The sequence below is a fragment of the Nipponia nippon genome, unplaced genomic scaffold, assembly GCF_047370975.1.
Source record: "Nipponia nippon isolate SJK-2023a ecotype South Korea unplaced genomic scaffold, ASM4737097v1 scaffold_1, whole genome shotgun sequence".
Lineage (NCBI taxonomy): Eukaryota > Metazoa > Chordata > Aves > Pelecaniformes > Threskiornithidae > Nipponia > Nipponia nippon.
This window is the reverse complement of record NW_028262290.1, coordinates 156,901,873-156,921,628: the sequence shown is the minus strand read 5'-3', so window position 1 is coordinate 156,921,628 and position 19,756 is coordinate 156,901,873. Positions and strand designations below refer to the sequence as shown.

The following is a 19,756-nucleotide window of genomic DNA, read 5'->3' as shown; positions in this document are numbered from 1 at the left end:
ACAAAGTGCCCAACTAAAAAGCCACTGCAAACCACTGAAGTTAGTTCCATACATAACAAAAAAGTCACTCAAAAGCTTAGCAACCACAAAAGTATAGAAAATTCAATGTTTCAGCAAAAGCAGTCAAAAAATCTTGCACTATTAACAATTTATTGCATGAATCAAAGTTAATGATCCAACAGTAAATCAAATAAAATGCCTACATCAAGGCAAAGTCATATTCGGAAGAAAAGAAAATGCTTGTAAAAAGAAAATATGCACGATTAAATTGCACCCCAAAGAAATATGAGATGGTTCTAAGATTTAAAAAAAATTCTGGATGATGATGAGATTCAACATCAATTTGGCCCTGCACCAATTTACAGAATACAGTGAGACTACTGGATGTGCAGAAATAACTGAGCAAGTCAGCTCCAGCAAAAGGCTTAAAAAGGGAATAATGAGATGGAGAAGTATCTCTTCTGATCTTCTCATGTGCCTGGGATTCACAGAATAGCGGTGTTTCCAGACTGGTTTAGATGGATCTTGGTGACGTTTGCAAAGAAAAGCTAAAAATGTGATTAAACAACAGCAGTGTAGAGTTGTTCATATGGGATTCAGGGCGCTGTGAGCAATGAATCTAAATTATTACCGGCTCTCCTCATCTATCTCAACAACATGTCAATGATGATGATAATTTAAATGTCAACACGAGTAACTATTTCATTCCTTGTGCAAGAAAGCAGAGAGAGGGTTCCCAGTCTGCTTCCTTCCCTGTGAGTGACACATTGTTTTGAGGGAAATCACCTTTTTGGTGTCACCATTTCCTACCCACATGCCCACACACTTCTTCAGTGAAGAACAATTCCAGGTGGAAGAGCTTTCCAGCTCAGGGGGACGAGGCATCATTTGACATTCAACATCTCTGCACCACTGTAAGCAAAATGTTACTCTACTAGCCCCTGTCATGGTGCTTATGTAGGGACACAGCTTGAGAGAGTACCATTATGTCGTTTTCCAGATCTTGGGTTTAATTACATTACTTTATGCACAAACTAATAGACTTCCTTCCATGCTCACAGTTGTATCAAATGTATGTCCTGACTAATTTAATACCAATAAATGTAATTAATAATCTAATTTACTGTGGTGGCATTGCAACCAATAGCACTCATAGGGTCGCTCACTTTGAAGTACCAGAAAACCCCTTCACCTCTCCCCAGTGTAAAACAACCAGCTACTCATCAGGCACACAAACTCTAGGAAAACAAAGGTTTGCCGCACAGAACACTATAGCGATCTTGATATAATTCGCCATAAGTCTTGCTTCCTCCTCATGCTGCTCATATTTTTCTCTAATTCCAGAGCTCTAAATTCTGCCTTATGATGGAAGGTGGACATGCAGGTAACATTATCCACCTTCTTTTCAACTTAAAGCCAGACTAAAACTGTTCTGCAGTTTTAGAAAGAGCTGGGCAGTATGCTTTGCGCTTCAGTAGAGATGAACTAATCCGAAGAGGCTCTCATCATAGATGGTATCACAGTTTCAAACGCTCATCTTTCATTCATCAATTAATTCCAACACCTATCTTCTCTTTTCTTCGCTAGCTTTGAAAAGAAAGGGAAAATGGCAATACCAGACCAAACTCTGCCCCGAGAATTTCCACTGGAGCTAATAGGAACTGAATGCACAAATAAAAGACGGTATTTAGGTTAGCTTTTCAAGACATTATTTACAGTATATAATCACTCACACTGGTGGTAGAAGCAAAATCTAGGGTCTCAGATTTCTCATTTTTCTTATGGAGACAGCAATTGCACTCAAATTGTGTTTAAATTCCACATTAGATGTAATATTTTATGCTATAAGCTTTTAAACAATTAAAATGTAAATGTCTAACAAAGCATTACATTTCATTTGATGACAACTTTAATAAAATCCTATGAATACATCTGAAAGATATTTAAAAATTTTTGTAGTTCACCAGTGTATCACTGTTTTTCACCTTGTTAACACAGAAAGTAAAATGCATTAAATGAGCTATTATTGCAACTGAATGAAAATATTTCTTTTAAATTTGACAAAGTGATATTGGAAAATGGATGAAAGACAAATATATAGAAACACCTGGTGAGTAGGAGAAATGGCTGTCAGCTGAGTTCTTGTTGTGCACTTATTTGGAAGTATTTTCAGTTTTAATTTGTTCTGAAACAGGACTTCTCATACAATGAACTTTAGGGTATAAAGACAATAACATATATAATTATTTATCCACAGAAACAATTGCTTATTTCCTACAAAACCCAGTGCCCTAGAAACTTTTGTGTGGAAATATCTAAATCATTGTACCTCAGATATTTCTAGAATGTTCTCAATTAACAGATACCACACTTTTTAGAATAAAGTTTCTCCCTTTTAAATGCTGTGAGAATCTTATTACTGACTTAACGATGGTTTTATTATAGAAATAATGCTATACCCCATTTCATACATTGAAGTTTGCTGGAAGCATTTGTGGTTTTGCCTAATTGCACCAATGAACACAACTGACATTTATTCCCTGTGTGCAGAATGGACTTTTTTCCTTTATCTTGGATCCTCTTTCAAGAGTGGGGTTTTTTTGAAATTTAATAAGGGCCCAGGAAACACCACGTACATTCCAGTTAGCCACCAAAGAAAGAACTTTCATCTTGAAATCAAGCTCTCAGTTTCAGCAATTTTTTTAAGATGAAATCCATGTCTTCTGTTCCATCAGATTTCAAGCGCACTAATTTAGCCTAAGTCAATTTACCTTTCAAGTGTCTGAGTCTATTTTCTTGCTCTCACTAGCTCTGTGGGGATTAATGACTCATTAGTATGACTTCATATTGTCTTATTACACACGTTATTCTTAATAAAAGTTCTTCCTGCCATAATGTTTCTTTGATAATTAGTTACCTACACTAAGTTGCTTTTTAAATTATTTAATTATTATCTGATAAGATTTTTGCAAGCCCATTGAGCACACTGAGCATACAGCAAACTTGATCAGAATCTATAAGACACCAGAGAAAAAGTTCCTACTGTTCTGTGACCTATAGAATATATTGCAAATGGACAACCAGAAAAATCAATTAATGCTTTAAACTGTTGGCACATAAGATAATGCTTTCAGAAGCACAGCTTGGTAACTTCAGCAAATCTATCCACAATAGGAACTGCTATAAGTGGAACACATTTGAAATTCTGATGTTCCTAAAGTGTCAATACGCAAAATGGGTTATTTTTTTAACATACAGTTCTAGTTAAAAATGCAGAGCAGCTCAAACCTGATTACAACAGGAACTCCTAAAAGTAATCATCTGTTCTCAGTCTAAAAACTAAATTATTTCTCATATCTTCGTATATGATTTATTTTTATATAACTATGAATCTGGAACACTGCAGAATGCAGTCTTGATCTTGTGGAAATCTGGCCTATTTTAACTTACTCTCATGAATAAAAGTTCTAGATACACTCATTCTAAAAAAAAAAAAAAAATCCCCCAGAAGATATTCAAAATCCTTTCTGATACCATGTACAGAGAGTAATCCATACAGTAATAGCATTTTGCGTATCTAGACAGAGAAAACATGTTTATGGATTCAACCACATGTTGTTATCACCTTTACAATAATTTATAGATCAGTATCTTCTTTAGAAGTTAAGTTGCTACCTTACTGCACTCCTGAAATGCATGGTGCTGTGATTTTAAGGAATGATTTTGAATCAGCAAATATGTGAAATACAGGGTCAAATTCTATGAATTAAATCAAATCAAACTGAGGCAAACACAGCTGAAGCCTCTGGGCAGTATCAGTTACACAGCATTTTTATTTCCATAAAAAAGCAATCTAGAAAAGAAATGATTCTGCAGTATATGCAAACCACATACTGGGGTATATGAAGATCTAAAGTCCAACATCCAATATCTTGCCCATAAAGGCTAGAAGCTCAAGCTTTGTCCCACTATGAAGAAAGTTTTCTAACAAAAAGCATTTTCTTTCAATTTCACCAATTTTGAGATTGCATTTCTTAAAATCATGTAGTAGAAAGCAAAATTTACCATTTTTAACGTTCCTAAAATTTCATGCATTTTAAAATTTCCTTCTGGGGTTTGTGTGGTTGCATTGCACTTAAAAGCCTGTAGGACAGAATAGACCAGGTAAAAGAGTATATTTATATGTGCATCTGTATGTGAACATGATATAATTGCAGGTCCTACGTCCATATCGCTCTACAGAATTATAGACGTTGTGCCTCTTGCTACCAATAACTGCTAAGTCACTCCTCAATATCTTTCAAGCCACGAGGAAAATGGCTTCTATAATGCAAAGGATAGAAATGTCCCAACATTGTTTTCTGTCATGGGAACTTGCATGAATCTCTCCCTCCTAGACAAAGAATCTGTGGACTTCAAATCAATTACAGCTATGTTTTGGAAAAATATGAGGTTGAAAATATAATTAGTTGCTCAGAATATCATTCAATACTTCTTTTTGTTTCTTTTTGTTGGCTTATTCCAGAATAAAATGTCTCCTGTGGATGAGCTACTGTATAAGTCTGCCTTTTTAAGCCAGTCATAAGTAAAGCTGGCTGAACTGACACTAGACACTGCATAAACTGGATGAAAGACCTTATGTTTTGAATTCTGACACCTAAATTAACAACACAAGGCATATTTCCTTAACTTGATGATAATCAGATGAACGGGGTTTACGGTTTTCATTCATTCTGTCTGCTGTTTTCCTACTGGTGTTTTCAGTGCTGTTGTATGACTGGTTTCCCTTTACCGTACAGATTGTGGTTTTGGTGATGTGTTTAATCCAGCTTCAGAGCCAATCTATTTCTCATCATTTGCAAACCCTCCCAAAAACCTACGAGGCAAAAATACCACTGAAGACTTACCTGCCTGTGTCAGATCCTTCAGATGCAAATATATCAGGGCGTCTGTTGTGGATTTTGTGAATGGTTGAGAGTTCCTGACCAATAACATGCTGTGTATAATCATCTTGCCAGGTAAAACCTGATAAATAATGAAACAAACAAACAAAGAAGTAAACCCACTATTTAATAGCTTGAAAGTTTGGCAAAAATGTGTCCTATATAAACAATATTAAAAAAAGAAAAAAGAAGCTTTGTTCAATTGGAACCCAAGAGTCAACTACAGATTCTTGTCTTCTGTATGAAATTTTGTTAATCAAAGTTTCCTTACAATGGAAGGAAGACAGTAGATGATGTGAGGAGATTTTGAAAGACTTTACTCTCAGCAGAATTTTAGCTAGTTACAAACTAGCTTTAACAGATAAAAAAGTGTTACTTTGGACAGCTATGGAAAAGAGTTATCTCACTAGCTGGTGTCGATTGAAAGGTTGCTTCACTTCTTCCCCATTCAGAGCACACTGTCCCCTCTCTGTTTTCTCTGTGAAACTACGCTTTTAGAACATTAAGGAGCTAGTACTGCAGTGGAAATAAGTATGTTGAGTTTTAGTATAACACACATGGAGGTCAATTTATATTATCTTTATACTTAAATGTTGTGACAAAGAACTTTACAAGGGGGAAGTGCAACTATGAAGGCAAATTCCAGTGATTACTCATTAATTACATGCACTGCCAATCTCATGGTAATTATACTTGAAATAACGATATAACTCCAAACATAATTGTTACCCGATTTGTAGATTTTAGATGTTATGCTAACACTTTATTTCATAGAACTTGCCCATGCAATTATCTGTAATTATCTAATAACTAAATATCACATAATTGAAGAGAATTTCGGCTTTTACACCATGTGCAGTAAAACACCACAAAACCCTCAAATGAATATTGATAAACGTTCCAGATATGGTTATCCTTCTAATATCTTCCTGTAAGAAACCACCTAAAGAAAAATCCTCTCTAGCACCAGATGGAAGAGGACTTAACTGGTTGTCAGAATCAGCCTCGGAGGGGGGATTTCTGGTTCAGTCCTTATTTCATACACACGTTATAAACTTCATCACCATTTGCAGTCAACATGAGATTTGTTGGTATAGACAGTCTCAGGATGCAGCTAAAACATCATCAGTCTCAGCAGAACCCAGAACTTGGCCACCTCCCTCCTTGGATGAGTGCTTTATCCAGTGGGCTACTAAAAAAAGGGCTGTATTCTTCAGATTTTTCCACCGTATTGAGGTGGAGTTCATTGTCTGTTTACTTAAGCCCAGAATTAAAAAAGAAGTCTAAATAGGAGATTTGCGCATTCTGCCAAAGCAGACAGTTCTGAGCATGCAGAAGTAAAAATTACCTTAATATTTATCAAATTTTCAGCCTGAGGAGGAGATACTTAAAGAAGTTGGGTATAAGATTAGACAGGCCTAGGAAGCATTCAGACTGTGCTGTTGTCTGGGATTTAGACAAGTGTTAGGAAATAAAGTCCCCATTTGGGCAAGATTTATGGTGGCCTGCATCCTAAACTTCATTCTTTTTCATTAAGGAAAATAATAATAATAAACAATCTAGAACCAATGTAAGTATGCATGAAGGCTTTAACAAACAAAAAAGCTCTCTGTCTCCTCTCTGACACTCCACTTTTGCTCCTTCTTTCTCCTTTTCTTAAATAAAAATGTTACTCAAGTTTATTGAGGAAACACTTCACCTGAAATCATGTTAGATGTTAATGGCTACAGCAAATGACTCCAGACCCTTGGGAGGGGGAAGAATCTCTATCTAATCTGTTTTTGGTTCTGATTCACCCTTTTCAAATGCAAATCTCACCTTTTCAAATGTGCCGTGTAAGTAGATGGATTCAAATAATTTCACAAATCTCAATCTAAGGCTGCTCAAAGCATGTTCTTATGTGAATACACAAAAATGAGTCACCATGCATCTATGATTATTTTGGTGTAGTGTTATTAAAATGATTTTTACATGAAAGTTTATATATATATATATGTATGTTCAAATTTACTTCTCTGTTGCCTAGCGCTACCCATTTCTGTTTGCTTCATAAATTCATGCAGCAGAAAAAAATAAAGATAACATTCAAGTTTAGAAGAACGTGCAACAAAAAAAGTTCAGCTAAAACACATATATATTAAAATCATTAGTATAGCCATAAAACTACTAATGTATGAACTATGTGTTCAAAATCACTACAGTTTCACTTTGTAACTCTAAGTCAATACTAGCCCTATTAAAGGCTAAAGAATACGCAACAAATAACATAAACTTTGAAGAAAAATACACAGAATTACTCTGAAGTGTTTTGGTCAAATTAAAGCAAGACGAGTTCATCTGCGGTACCTGCATACAGACAGGAAATTAATCTCTCTCAACCCTGAGCAACATATATGGCTGCAGACAGAGGGGTCCATAGTTAGTTATGATTTTATGCCTCCACAAAACAATGCTTTCGGTAAAAGAGCATAAGAAACCATTGCAATCCCAGTTCTCGCTGGTCATGATAACGGTGTATCTTTTGTTAACTTCAGTATATTTCCTTTCTCCTGCAGCACTATTTTAACATCTTCTCCTAATACATTTCAAACCAGTACAAGTATACCATCCTAAATACTGTAAAAGAACACAACTGTGGCATTAAAGGAGAGTAAATAGGTGAAAGAAAAAGAGAGTACTTAGAGTACTTGTTATAGAGCTTAAGAAACTAGAGTTAAGGGAATATACCCTCTCAACTGTATCTCCTAGCACTTCTAACTCACATAAGAGTTAGAACAAGACATGGATGAAAAATGCAAATTTTAACTAATTCAAAAGTCCCCTCGCCAATAAGTTAATATTGGTGTTTCTTATGCAACTATCTCAGGAACCGCAATGTGTCTAAAGCTAACCTTATGCCAATCATTTTCCAGCATTGTTTCAGTTTCAAAAAAAAAATCTCTCCCACACACTGAGCTTGATAAAACAGCACATTCAAGAACTATAAAGCCACGCTGACATCTGCAATCAAAATTAAGGTTGAGAAGGAGCATATGACGCTGTATGGCGATTTCCTGTTCCCTTTGTCTCTGCCGTCACACCGAGCGCCAGCTCCTGCCTCACCACCCAATTATTACAATTTATCTCCACTGGCTGAGCAGGATCACAGCAGTACTCTTGTACACGCATTACTTCCATGTCACTAACGGGGAACGGTACGGGGGGACACCCAACCCCGGATTAACCATCCCCCCTGCTGCAGGTCTGCCCTGGACCTGCGTCTCCCAGCCGTGAATTCCCACAGACGGAAAATGCCAAGAGAGAAGGAATCTGGCAGACACCGGAGTGACGCAAATACGATGACAGCAGCAGCAGCAGCAGATATAAAACCGCTCTCAGCTGAAAAGCACTGATGGTAGTGAGCCCCCATGAAAAAAGCCATTGGTACAAATTTTCCCCACAAAGAGTAGCACTTTTCATTGGTGACAGAGTCCAAGGTTTAACTTTTTTTTTTTTTTAATTGAAACTCTATAACCTAAATGTCTGTGAACAGGTAATGTTAGTGTAGAGACAGTAAAGACAAGACATTAATACCTTTAGTAAACCCAACCTGCACATCAAAAACAATGCAGTTCCTCCAGATACGACGCGGTCTTTGCTTATTATCATCAGGTATCTTCCTGGATCTTTTCTTTCCACAGAATGATTAATTTTTACTACCCACAACTACAAAAATAATAATGGAATTATTATTGTCTAGGTCTACATTATGTTCAAGACTTAGCAATAACTATGTCAACAGAGAGTATATGTCTAAGAATTATTTTATTAATTGAAATCAAATCAAAAGCAAGCAGCGTAAATAGCGAAGAAAACAGTTTTCACAGATTCACACTGAGAAGATATTAGCTTCTGTCTCCAAAAATAAAGTCAAAGTTGTTTTCACATTTATCATACAATTTCACTTTTACCTGCTTAATTGGCTTTGCTGCTATAACAATTACACAGAATTACTGAAAAATAATAAAAATTCAAATATGTATTTTCTTCTCTCAGCTGTTCAATTTTTCTAAATAATGGCATTCTTCCCTGTGGTTTTGATTCTGGTTTTCATCTTAGAGAAACTTGATTCCTCTCCAAATATACCTGATCACATCTTTAATACATGTAAATTATATTATCAACTGTTGAAAACATTCATCTGCTATTTCTCCATCTCAACTTATTCTAGTTCAGAATTATTCATACAAATAATCTTCACCCCCTCTGAAGGCCTAGGCAAGAAAAACATCTTTTTAACTTTGCAAAGGCGTTCTGGTGTAAATCAGTAGAGCCTGATTTAAGTCCTTTAAAGAAACAACAGTTCTCACCACCTGAAGGTTTGGCTGTGCAAATCTTCCTACTCATACTCCCAACCCTTTTCCCCACGAGCCTGGCTGAGGCTGCGCAGGGCTCTGCAGGCAAGTCTAGCAAAACTTGGGTCTAACAGGATAATGCTGTGAGACTCTTCCAGCTCTTGTGCCAATCAAGATCCAAAATGATTAGTTCTGCATCAATATATTGGCAACAAAATTATTTTTATGTACCAAGTCCGTTGAAAGCAACAAGGTTATTATATATTGGCAGAAATCTATATTAAAACCCGATCCTTCTTTGTCAGGAAAATCCCCATACAAAGGCCAAAAAAACTCAGAAGTATTCAGACTTGAAGCCAGAACATGATACTATTTTTGAGTTGTGACATTGTTTCCCCAGTTTTTGGTAATGTTATCCATTTTGTCCTACACAGTGTATGATAAAATAGGTTTTTCTCTGAGCTACCTTCAACTGCTACTTCATTTCAGCCGGGAAACTCTCAGTTGTAGAGCTCAGAGACTTTCATCCCCCATGCCATGTGTTGCAAATTGTTAATGCCTACTTTAGCTGTCAGAATGTCTGCAGAATTGGGAATGATTGGCTTTCTTCCCTATTTTCACAACAGACAGGTCAACGTATAGACGTGTCTTTCTGCAGGCTGCCTTTCCACACTCTCTAGAGGAGCTGCACTTGTTCTCACCCCAGACCTCCATTTTCAGAGCTCAAGGACATACCCAATAATGTTCACATATTTCAGTACTGGCTATGTCAAAATTGCAGCTTTAATGCTGCAAAATTAATTCTTTCAATTGCTATATTCTCTACCTAAGAATGTAGCCAAAAGATAAAATCCTGATGTTTCCTGTTACAATAAAAAAAAACCAGAACTTCTTTCAAAAGCAGTTCTGCAATACAACTTGCAATGGCAGGTTAACGGCAAAAATAGTAATAGAGAAGTTAAAGCCACCTCTTAAACCACAACCTTTTAATTCCCCTGTATCTTTGGCTTGGAATATGCATTTGTTCTGAAAATTGTGACTAAAGATGGTTTCTACAAAATCAGAAGAAAATCTGCCAAGACAGTTTTGCATTACACTTCCATGAAAACTTGCTCTAATTAAGTTTGTTTGCTCTGGTCAAACATTGTATTGTCTTCTAGATGAAAAGAAAATCTGGTACAGACTGTATTTGAAGAAATAACAGGGAGTTATAAGCAGTCATCACCATTCTTGTTTAATCCATTTCAGCAGGAACTGTGGTCATCCTCTCCTGGAAGTCCTCGGGAGCTTTTGTTGTTTCCTCCCCTTTTCCACTGCATTCCCCGGCAGCAGTGCCGAGTACCAGATTTGCATCAGTGAGTTTGTTGCCCTCTTTTGGAGCTTCTAGTGAGATCTCCTCTACAATATGCAAGAATTTCAGTCACTGCATGCAGCAGCGATTCACTCACAGGCAAAGAGCTTCCATTTGAATGAACAGATGAAAGGGCTGCCTAAGGATTACCATTTCAAATTTTCATATATTGTTTTATTATACATAAAAGTGATAATCTCCATAGAATTAAATTACCAGCATGATCTTCTTACAGCCCTGATTTTAATTTACTCTAAGTAACTGTCCCAGAAGGTAGAGGGAAGTCTTTTCTCTTCATTTTTTTTGAATTTCTATTATTTGAAAAAGCCAAATGAGTGCTTCATTTGCCAAGGAGATTATAAAATACTCTCACAGGACTCAGTATGCAATGTTTCCTTACCTTTATTTCAGCTCTTGTAGGCAGCTACGAATAATTGGTTTATACAAGAGGAAGTTTCTAAGCGTTACATAAGATTTTTTCTGCCACTGGAGCTGATAGTAATAAAAGAATAATATGATAATGCAAAATATATCATCTAACTTCCAACTAGAATAAGCTGCTTTCCAAAGACTAGAACAGAATGGATACAGGAAAAAGACTTCCCAAATCCTTGAGATAAATCCCATGCTATTCACCATGTCATATAATCTTTTTCACAAACTGATGACCCTCAATCTGAAAGCAGATGGTTCTGTTCACAGAAATGTTTTTTAGGAAGGAAGATATGCAAAAGGGGGCTTCTTGCATGGTTACAACTTTATATTACTGTTCAACCTTAATTTAATTCACGGTCAGTCACATCCTTAACTTGAATGTCTCTCTGCAGTGTCTAAGCTGTGACATACTTATCAAAAAGCAATCAAATCTAATATATGGTGAGTAAAGGTGTACCTTCTATTCCTCCATTTCCTTCTGACCCTGGACTATGCACAGACATTTCCTCAAAGCTGTCAGCCCAAGGATTTTTCATGAACATGAGGAAATCTTCACATGCACCCAAAATAGTGATACTAAAATAAAGATGAGACTGCTTTGCTTGTTTCACCGAGCTTTGAACCCACCTGCGTTAGCTGACAATCACATCAAAGTGCATGTGACTATTCCAGATTTAACCCCAAAAGCCTGACATTAGTTCGACACTGCAAAACAGCTCTCTTTACTACATTAATCCTCTCCAATCTCTTTTTAGGATAAGAAGTGGTGCTCTTTTGTTTTCTGTCAAAATATCTTTCGTTTTTCTGTTCCCTTCCCCTTCTTTCCTATTTTATTATTTCTTTCCAAGATGTCTTACACCACTCTAAACTTTCATTCACTCATCTCATAATGCAGGATCTCTTTAGTATGCAGAAAGTGGTTGTAATGCTAGACTGTACAATGCTAAGAATGGAGATATTGTCCAAATAGTAGTTAACAATGCATATAAAATCAGCAGGTCTTCCTTCTCATTTCATTTCATCCATTTCATTTCATGCTAACAGTAGGATGACAGCCTTATTGTCATGAAAAATATAGTTCCTGGGAAAGGACTTTTGAAGTACCTTCAGTCTGAGAATTAAAACATCATCTGTAACAACACAGAATCGGTCAGAAATGTCCTGGCACTTAAATAAGTATAGAAAATTAAGTGGATATACAGGTCACACATACTCTAGAAAATTAATCTCAGATCTACAGTTCTTCATGTATTTTTCAATGCCTACGAGCAGACCTGTTCTTTCAGCTCTGCATAGTGGTTCTCAGCCCCATTTTACGAAACTGCTGAACTCTCATTGATGTTTGTGAAAAATCAATTTTCGGCTGTCAGAGGAGTGCTTTCAATTGTACATGCAAAGTCAATATACAGGAACGCCAAACTGGGCAGAACAGCAAAGGCTGCAGACGCAAATGCATCTCTGCATTTGGTTCTGAACGCAAGTCTTTAAGACCAATGTACAGACCACTGCATCAGCAGTATGGAGGGAACATTAGAATGAGTCAGACTAAAGGCTTCTGCAGGATATTCACAGTGATATACAGAGATACACAGGGAAATCCGACATACTTGAAACATTTTCTCTAGCAAGGACCTTTGGTCTCCTGTTCACCATGCTCTGTCCTGCTTCAAGACCAATGCAAATTAAATCAGAAAAATGGCAATATTTTTATTTCAAGTGATAGGCAGAAAGTCTATATATAGTTTGTGTGGAACCATTTCCACTTTTAAGCCACTTCTCTTGGATTGTACATTCCTTCAGGAACAGGCCATATATTTCATGCATTTGTAGAGTTTCTTTCTACAGCAATAACAACAACAATAACAATAAATGTTATTGTTGCTATTATTATTAATAAAAACACAGCTGTTGAAGAAGTTAGGGTTCCCTTAGGAACTTCGTAAAGATCTTGGTGGCTGAAAGCCGGGAGTTTTCCAGGCAAGTACGTTAACCAAGTCAGTTTGCCTGTAGCAAAGATGAACAATCTGCAGCTCATGCTGCTCCCACAAAAAGCTGATTAGTGCTCCTCACGTTTCATTTTGAATTCACCCCATGTACAGAAAATACACAATGTGAATTGGTGCAACCTGAAAGGCAACGTAGCATTTTCAGCCGGAGGAGTATTTGAATTATCTTTTTTTCTGTTCTCTTGTGCGCCTAAACTTTTTGGGTTTTGACCTTCCAACAATTGCAATGGAGGATGCAATGCACTTTACTGTACATTGCATGACAGATATTTTTTCATTTAAGCATTTTTAGTCTTTGCACCTCAGGGCTCTGATTTACAAGGCAATTACAATTAACAAATTACTGTGCCACATGTCAGCTAAGGTACAGTGTCTGCTCATGTATTTAGCTGGTGTCCATGGGTAAAAATGAGATTATTTGACTTATTTTATCCAACAATGAAAAGGATTTAGTGAGAGAAGCTCTGACTGACATGATTTCCTACCTGGTGTTCATTTTCCCTCCCTTGTTTCACAGAGTTAATACCTCAGTGAGCTTTAATAACATTTTTGGACAATTCATGTAATGTTGATTCACAGATTCACATTGATGCTTTCTCAGCTGCACACACTCTGATTTCTACTTCTTTCTAGCCTCTTTACTGCCTTCTGGGGTTGATCTCTCTGAATATTTAAAATATTCCATGCTGTGAGCTGTGATTCAATTTTACCACAATGTATCACAATGCTACCAAAAAGCAGATTTTTTTGAATCTCTGAATGAGTTTTTGAGCAAGATTTTCAATTAATTAAAATATTTACACTGGAAGAGCTAGAACAATCAGATATGAACTGAAAGCCGCTGAAATTTGAGTCTTTGTGAGCACAGTTCCAGCTGATGTCCATTCATAACACATCACTTCATTCAAAAAGCTCCATCGTTTTTGCTCATAATCACCAAGTGATGCAATTTTACCTTTGTGTGTTCTATGTTCAGCTAAAATCTGAATATTCTGAAATAGCTCCACTAACTTCATGCCACCACAGTCTAACGTTAACTGCGCAGACCTGCTGTACCCACTGTGCTCAATATGAACTAGAGAGAACTTCCTCTGGGCAAAGACCATGGTTTCAGATGTAGCGTAGACCTGTAGGCTGAGCCACAGGGGAGCGAGCACCGGGAGGGGGGACAGAAGGCAGGTTTGCCTTCTTTTGAATCTGCCCTTCAGTTTGTAATGTGACACAAACTCTGTGGTTCACATAAAACCAAAACACAATTTCAGGGGTTGAAGTTGTATTGCATTTTGTGAGACATTCAAATATTGACATTCAAATTTGTGAGACATTCAAATATTGTAGAACTGGGCTGGCATAAACAAGAAACAGTGACAAAAAGAGTCCACCGGGAGCTACTGCAATGTGTCATTAACTAAATGGCAGGTAGTTGCTTTTTTTTTCTTCAGTGTATTTCTACTGTTTAAGGAGTAGCAACTAATATAAGGAAGTGAATGTATTTTCAAAAATACCATTAGTTCCAGAAATTTGTCCAACAGCAATTTTGAATGGCATACAAGGCAGCAAACCTTCTTCAGAGCAAACACTGAAGTGAACCATCAACAACGTTAAAGCATTTCAAAAACATTGGTGGTGTAGCCCATATTTCTCTCTTTTGCTTACTGTTGTTACAGAAGATAAGTCTTCTGACCAGTGGCTGCCAGCATTAAGAAACAGTGATATATTTCTAGATAATTGACCACTATATATTACCATACTTTTGATGTGGTGGAACATTCATGTGCTTTATTTTCCAGTTCCTCAGGGTATCCTGGTTAAATGTCACATGCATTTTTCTCCCATGTAAAGAAAACAAAACCTGCATATTAATTCTTTTTAAGAGAGGCATAAATGTAATAAGAAGGGAACATTGATTATTCTATTCACCTATAGACTACTCCAATAGACATATAAATAATACTGGAAAACATAATGCAACCTTAATTACCAGCAGTGTTACCCCTCTGTTTATAACAGTCATGACAGATGAAGCCTGCAGCAATCAATCTGATTCCTCTGATAGCAGTTTAAGCTAACTCACAACAAAAGACACAAAGTTAAAAAGCCAGGATATCACATGTATTTTACAAACATATTGTTATTTAATTTCTCTGTTTCATTAACCAGATTTCTGCTCCTTAGTAATGAAATTATGAGCAAATGTCCCTGTAAATGTATCCAAGAGCTAAGGTGCCCAAGAGCTCCATACACTCCTCCTTAGCTGTTCCTAATATCGGAATGAAAACACAAAGAATTGCCCTTTTCTCATTCCAAAATGCTCATGGTTCAATTCCCCAAATCTGTAGTCCAGCAAGGCAACCTACCTAGAAAATGTTTGCTGTGATGGCCCCAAAAGGCACAAATCTGGGAAAGGAAAGAGCAATGAGTGAATAAACTACTGAAAATGTTGTGCTTCATCTATTTACATGCTTCAAACCTGGCCTTCATCTGGTGTTCCCTATTCACAGTACCTCACACAGTGTTAGCACTTTCAAACAGGAAAAATATTGTCTTTTTTTCTAGAGAAACAAACATTTTATTTTACACTTTAGGACTATTTGTTCCAAGGAGTAAACTAGAACCTGGGATTAATGTGTTTTCTTTACTATAACAAATAAAACAGAAACATGGGGCATTGCAAATTCAATGATTTATTGTTAATTTGCTATTCTGACTCACCATTGACTTCTACGTCTATATATAAGACAAACTATAGATATAGATTTTACTTTACTCACTTTATACTACATATGAAAGAAAACATTTCCTGCTATCAGTTACTTCTTGCCAAAGGTTCGAATGTATAAACTGAAGTCTGTCCTGACAGCCAAATAAGACTGTAGCTTTTGTACTTTACCTTATATTTAGCAGTTAGTCAGGTTTGATTCATTTCACTATATGCAGTGCCAAGGTATGCCCTTGAATGTTTTACATTTTTAAAAGCTAAATGGATTCAGTGTTTCTCAGATAATTTTTGATTGTCCTGTTTGATTGAAAGTACATTAAAATTGGTCAAGATTTCCAAGGTTACAGCAAAGATACTCCTATGCCACACTGATAAGTCGTCAAAAACAATTAAGTCTCTCTTTCCTCATCCATTCTGTATTTAGAAAAAAATCTGTCACCTTGATTGTGATGTTTATATACTTTGTGTGTGTGTGATATTTTGTGTTTATCTGAGCTCTCTCATTACAGCTGAGGCTACATAAGAACAGCACCAGATTTCAGCTGCCTGAGCACCAACACTGCAAGGTGTGCTGCAGTCACCAGGCGGCCCTCTTCCCAAAGCACCTCCCGCACTGCTGTCAGGGGACGCAAATGCCACCCAGAATTCCCTCAGCGGTACCTGACACAGAAGCAGAGCCACTTATTTTCCATGGTTCTCCTAGAGACTGAGCAGGTTATTTTGCGAGGGCTATTCTGTGTGGATAAACACTCTACAATAAACCTTTCTCTCTACCAGTACTGATGAAGTTTAGCAGGCTGGTTGCCCAGCATAGGTTTTGCCCCAATTCTTTGTGTAGCCTTTGGTGGCATGGGGATTTGCAGGATGTGGTTGGATGAATGGGTGCAAGAAAACTCTCCTGAATGGGAACATAACTATGGTACTGACAAAGCTAAAATAGACCTTTTTCCACTCTCTCCATGCTACCTGGCCTTGCATTGCTAACAGGAATAAGAAGCAGTATGTAATGTTTTTATTAATCCTGTTATCATTCACATTAATGCCATGTCACACGAATCTGGCAGTCAAAATGAGGATTCTAATGGCTGTAAATCCTATTTACTTTTAGTGTAAGTTCTTCAAATGCCACCTGAGCAATACAAAACACTTTTGTTAAAATAAAAGTCAGGCCCATGAAAGAATAGCTTCTGGTCAGGTATTATGACTCAGTTATCCCTAGCTATTATACCAAACACTCTCGTGTATACAGCTGAGATACATCCCTTCTCCTATTATTCTTTGCATTATTTTTGTTAGCCAGGGAAAGTTTCCCTGACATAGTTTTGACAATTCCACAATTAATTTGTCTTCATTTCATTGTGTCCTTAATAACACTATGTAGGCAACAGATGTCAAGTCTTTCCAAGTGGAATGAAGCAGAAGTGAACTCACATCCCTAATAAATTGTTTATTGAATATTTATTTTTTTACTTGGATGACAAAGTGCTAGTGAATCCGCTGGTGGTAAAGCCCATGCTTACATGCTACAGCACAAAATTTATTGAAGCAGCTATTCTTGCCAAATCTATATTGCATTTATAAATCTTCAAAACAAGCCCTGGTAAATGTCACTTCTTAAATGCTCGGCAGAATCAATGACAAGTGATGCTGCCTTTGCCCTTGAAGAATTCATGTGTTTGGATCTGAGTCCAAATTCTAAAAACCCGTTCAGAAACGCACGCAGTGTAAACACACATGCAAAGTACCAGAAGCACCGTGGAAACAAAGGAAAAGTTACTCTAAATGCAAAAGTTAAATACAAACAGGAAAGCTTGTCTGTTGTTTTTCTAGACTTTCATTGTAAGCTGTGTGAATCACGCTACTATAAAGCCCATTAACTTACTCCCATTCTGTATCGGAATATTTTGCAGTGGTCTTCCATACGCTACCCAAAAGCAATCAGTTGCTTTTGACATATTTTTAGTATTCCACTAAGCACCTTTTGAAATAAATATCAATATAAAATAAAGAAAAAGTAAAAATATAAAGTTACGATACCTAATTCTATGTAACAAAATTTTGAAACTATTCTGGCATAGTTATAGCACATATATCATGTGCTGTATATTTATTTGTTTCCTATGTCTGCCTCCTTCATTTACTGAATAATAATTCTGAATGTTTATTATATCTTCAAGTTCAAAGAGAAATGAAGTACAAAAACTGAGCAGCACAGTAAACAATTTCATGTCTCCTCTAACTCCTTGAATGCCGCCAGTGGATTCTACACTGTGGAACAGCCTGCTCGGCGTCAGTGGGATGCCCATCTCCAAAGAGCAGAGCTCCTCTGCTAAGCAGCACAGTCCAGATTTGCTGCCATACCTTGCATGGAGCAACCCAAGTGCTTTTCCAAGGAAGGCATTGCAACATCCTCATTTTCCAGCTGGTTTTGTAACAGCCATGGTTTAAAAGGGTGTGGGGTAGTCTATTCAGGGCTCTGAATTACACAGCAAATAGTATTCTTCAAGAGCATGTCAACTGGCTTAGTATAATGACATGCTTCTATGGCAGAGCTGCAGCCAAATCATCTTTTTGCCCATGGTGGATTTCTCAGAGTTAGAGGAATTTCCTCGAGGGGAAATGCTGTCAGCAGAGTGCAAGGAAAGAGACCAGATAAAGAGAATCCATGGAGATCCAGCAACAGAGAGTCCCTCTCCTTCAGAGTTATAATGGCCACAGCACCTTATACCCTCCCAGCCACAGACAGCCAGGGATGCACAGCCCTCGCTCACTCCTATTATAAGGATCTTTTCTTCAGGGGAGAAACTGGACATGTGGTTCCCCTGACTTGACCCACACCTATCTTCAGTTCACCTCCATCATGAAGCAGAGCCAGCATTTCATTTTGGCAAAACCCACACTTGTTTCACTCACAAATGGTGCTGAACGTGTTAATTAAACAGAAAACAATTGGCAGAGCTTGTCATAGAAATGACATTTTAATGGTAGATGAAATCTTGGGATGATGTTCATTGATAAAATATAAAGTGAAATGGAAAATCAAGATTCAAATCAAGACCTTCTGCTTACTGCTAGAAGTCATCACAGTAAAAAAAAAAAAAAAAAAAAAAAAAAAATTAGTCTCCATCTATTGACGGCTGCCAGGCTGCTAATTGCCTCAAAATAGAAAACTGGCTTTGAAATGGGAATAGTTCAAAAGCAAACAAACACCCGCAGCCTAAATGGTGATGATGAGCAAAAAATGGCTTCTCAAGCACACATCCAGGAAAATGGAGGACAAAAACATTATGAGATACTTTGTCATTTTTTATTTCCAAGTTAAACAAAGCACATTCACCCCCCCCAAAAAAAAAAAAAAAGGAAAAAAAAAAAAGTAGTTTTAATCCTTTCCCATTCTTTATAGTAATATTTGATAGACACACAGGTAGGATGAATAACAGCAATTTTACTCTAATTAGTAACATCCCTGGGGACGGTATGTTGTAGTTGGTATGAAGAGGTTCATTATGCTCCACGAGACTTTATAAAATGTGATTATTACATTACTGCATTGTTTTATTCTAAAGAAAATATAAACCCACTGCTCCTATAATTTTGATTTGGGTTTGATATCTGTATGCAGTGATTTGTAAAGCTTATAAAAAATGCTTAGGCACATACCACTTCTTTTTCTCCAATTCCTGTATGCTTTGTTAAATAGTTATTTTAATGCAACAATAGCAGGATATTTTGGATTTTTGCAGGAGAGGTGGATTACATGGCAGCCACTAAATATCAGCAAAAGCGTCACACATTGTACAAAATTTCCAAATGTGTAATGCAAAGAGTCTTTCATTTCAACCACCAATCATGAAGATATCTCAACTGACGAAAGGAAAGATTCCAGCCCCCCTGTTTGAAAACCACTAAAAGCCAGCTGTTAAGATGCTGGAAAGCTGCCCTTTCACCAGCTCTCTTTGGCTATGTGA

The 19,756-nt window shown here is 37.0% G+C and overlaps 1 protein-coding gene across 1 annotated transcript in view; it reads right to left on the bottom strand.

Annotated features, from left to right (window-relative positions):
• The window catches only part of PTPRN2 (protein tyrosine phosphatase receptor type N2), a 670,971-nt gene that overhangs the window by 426,361 nt on the left and 224,854 nt on the right, over positions 1–19,756 (bottom strand). The window contains exon 4 of the mRNA XM_087729958.1: positions 4,908–5,025. Within this exon, the coding sequence (XP_087586084.1) occupies positions 4,908–5,025 (118 nt within the window). The remainder of the gene's footprint in view (positions 1–4,907; positions 5,026–19,756) is intronic.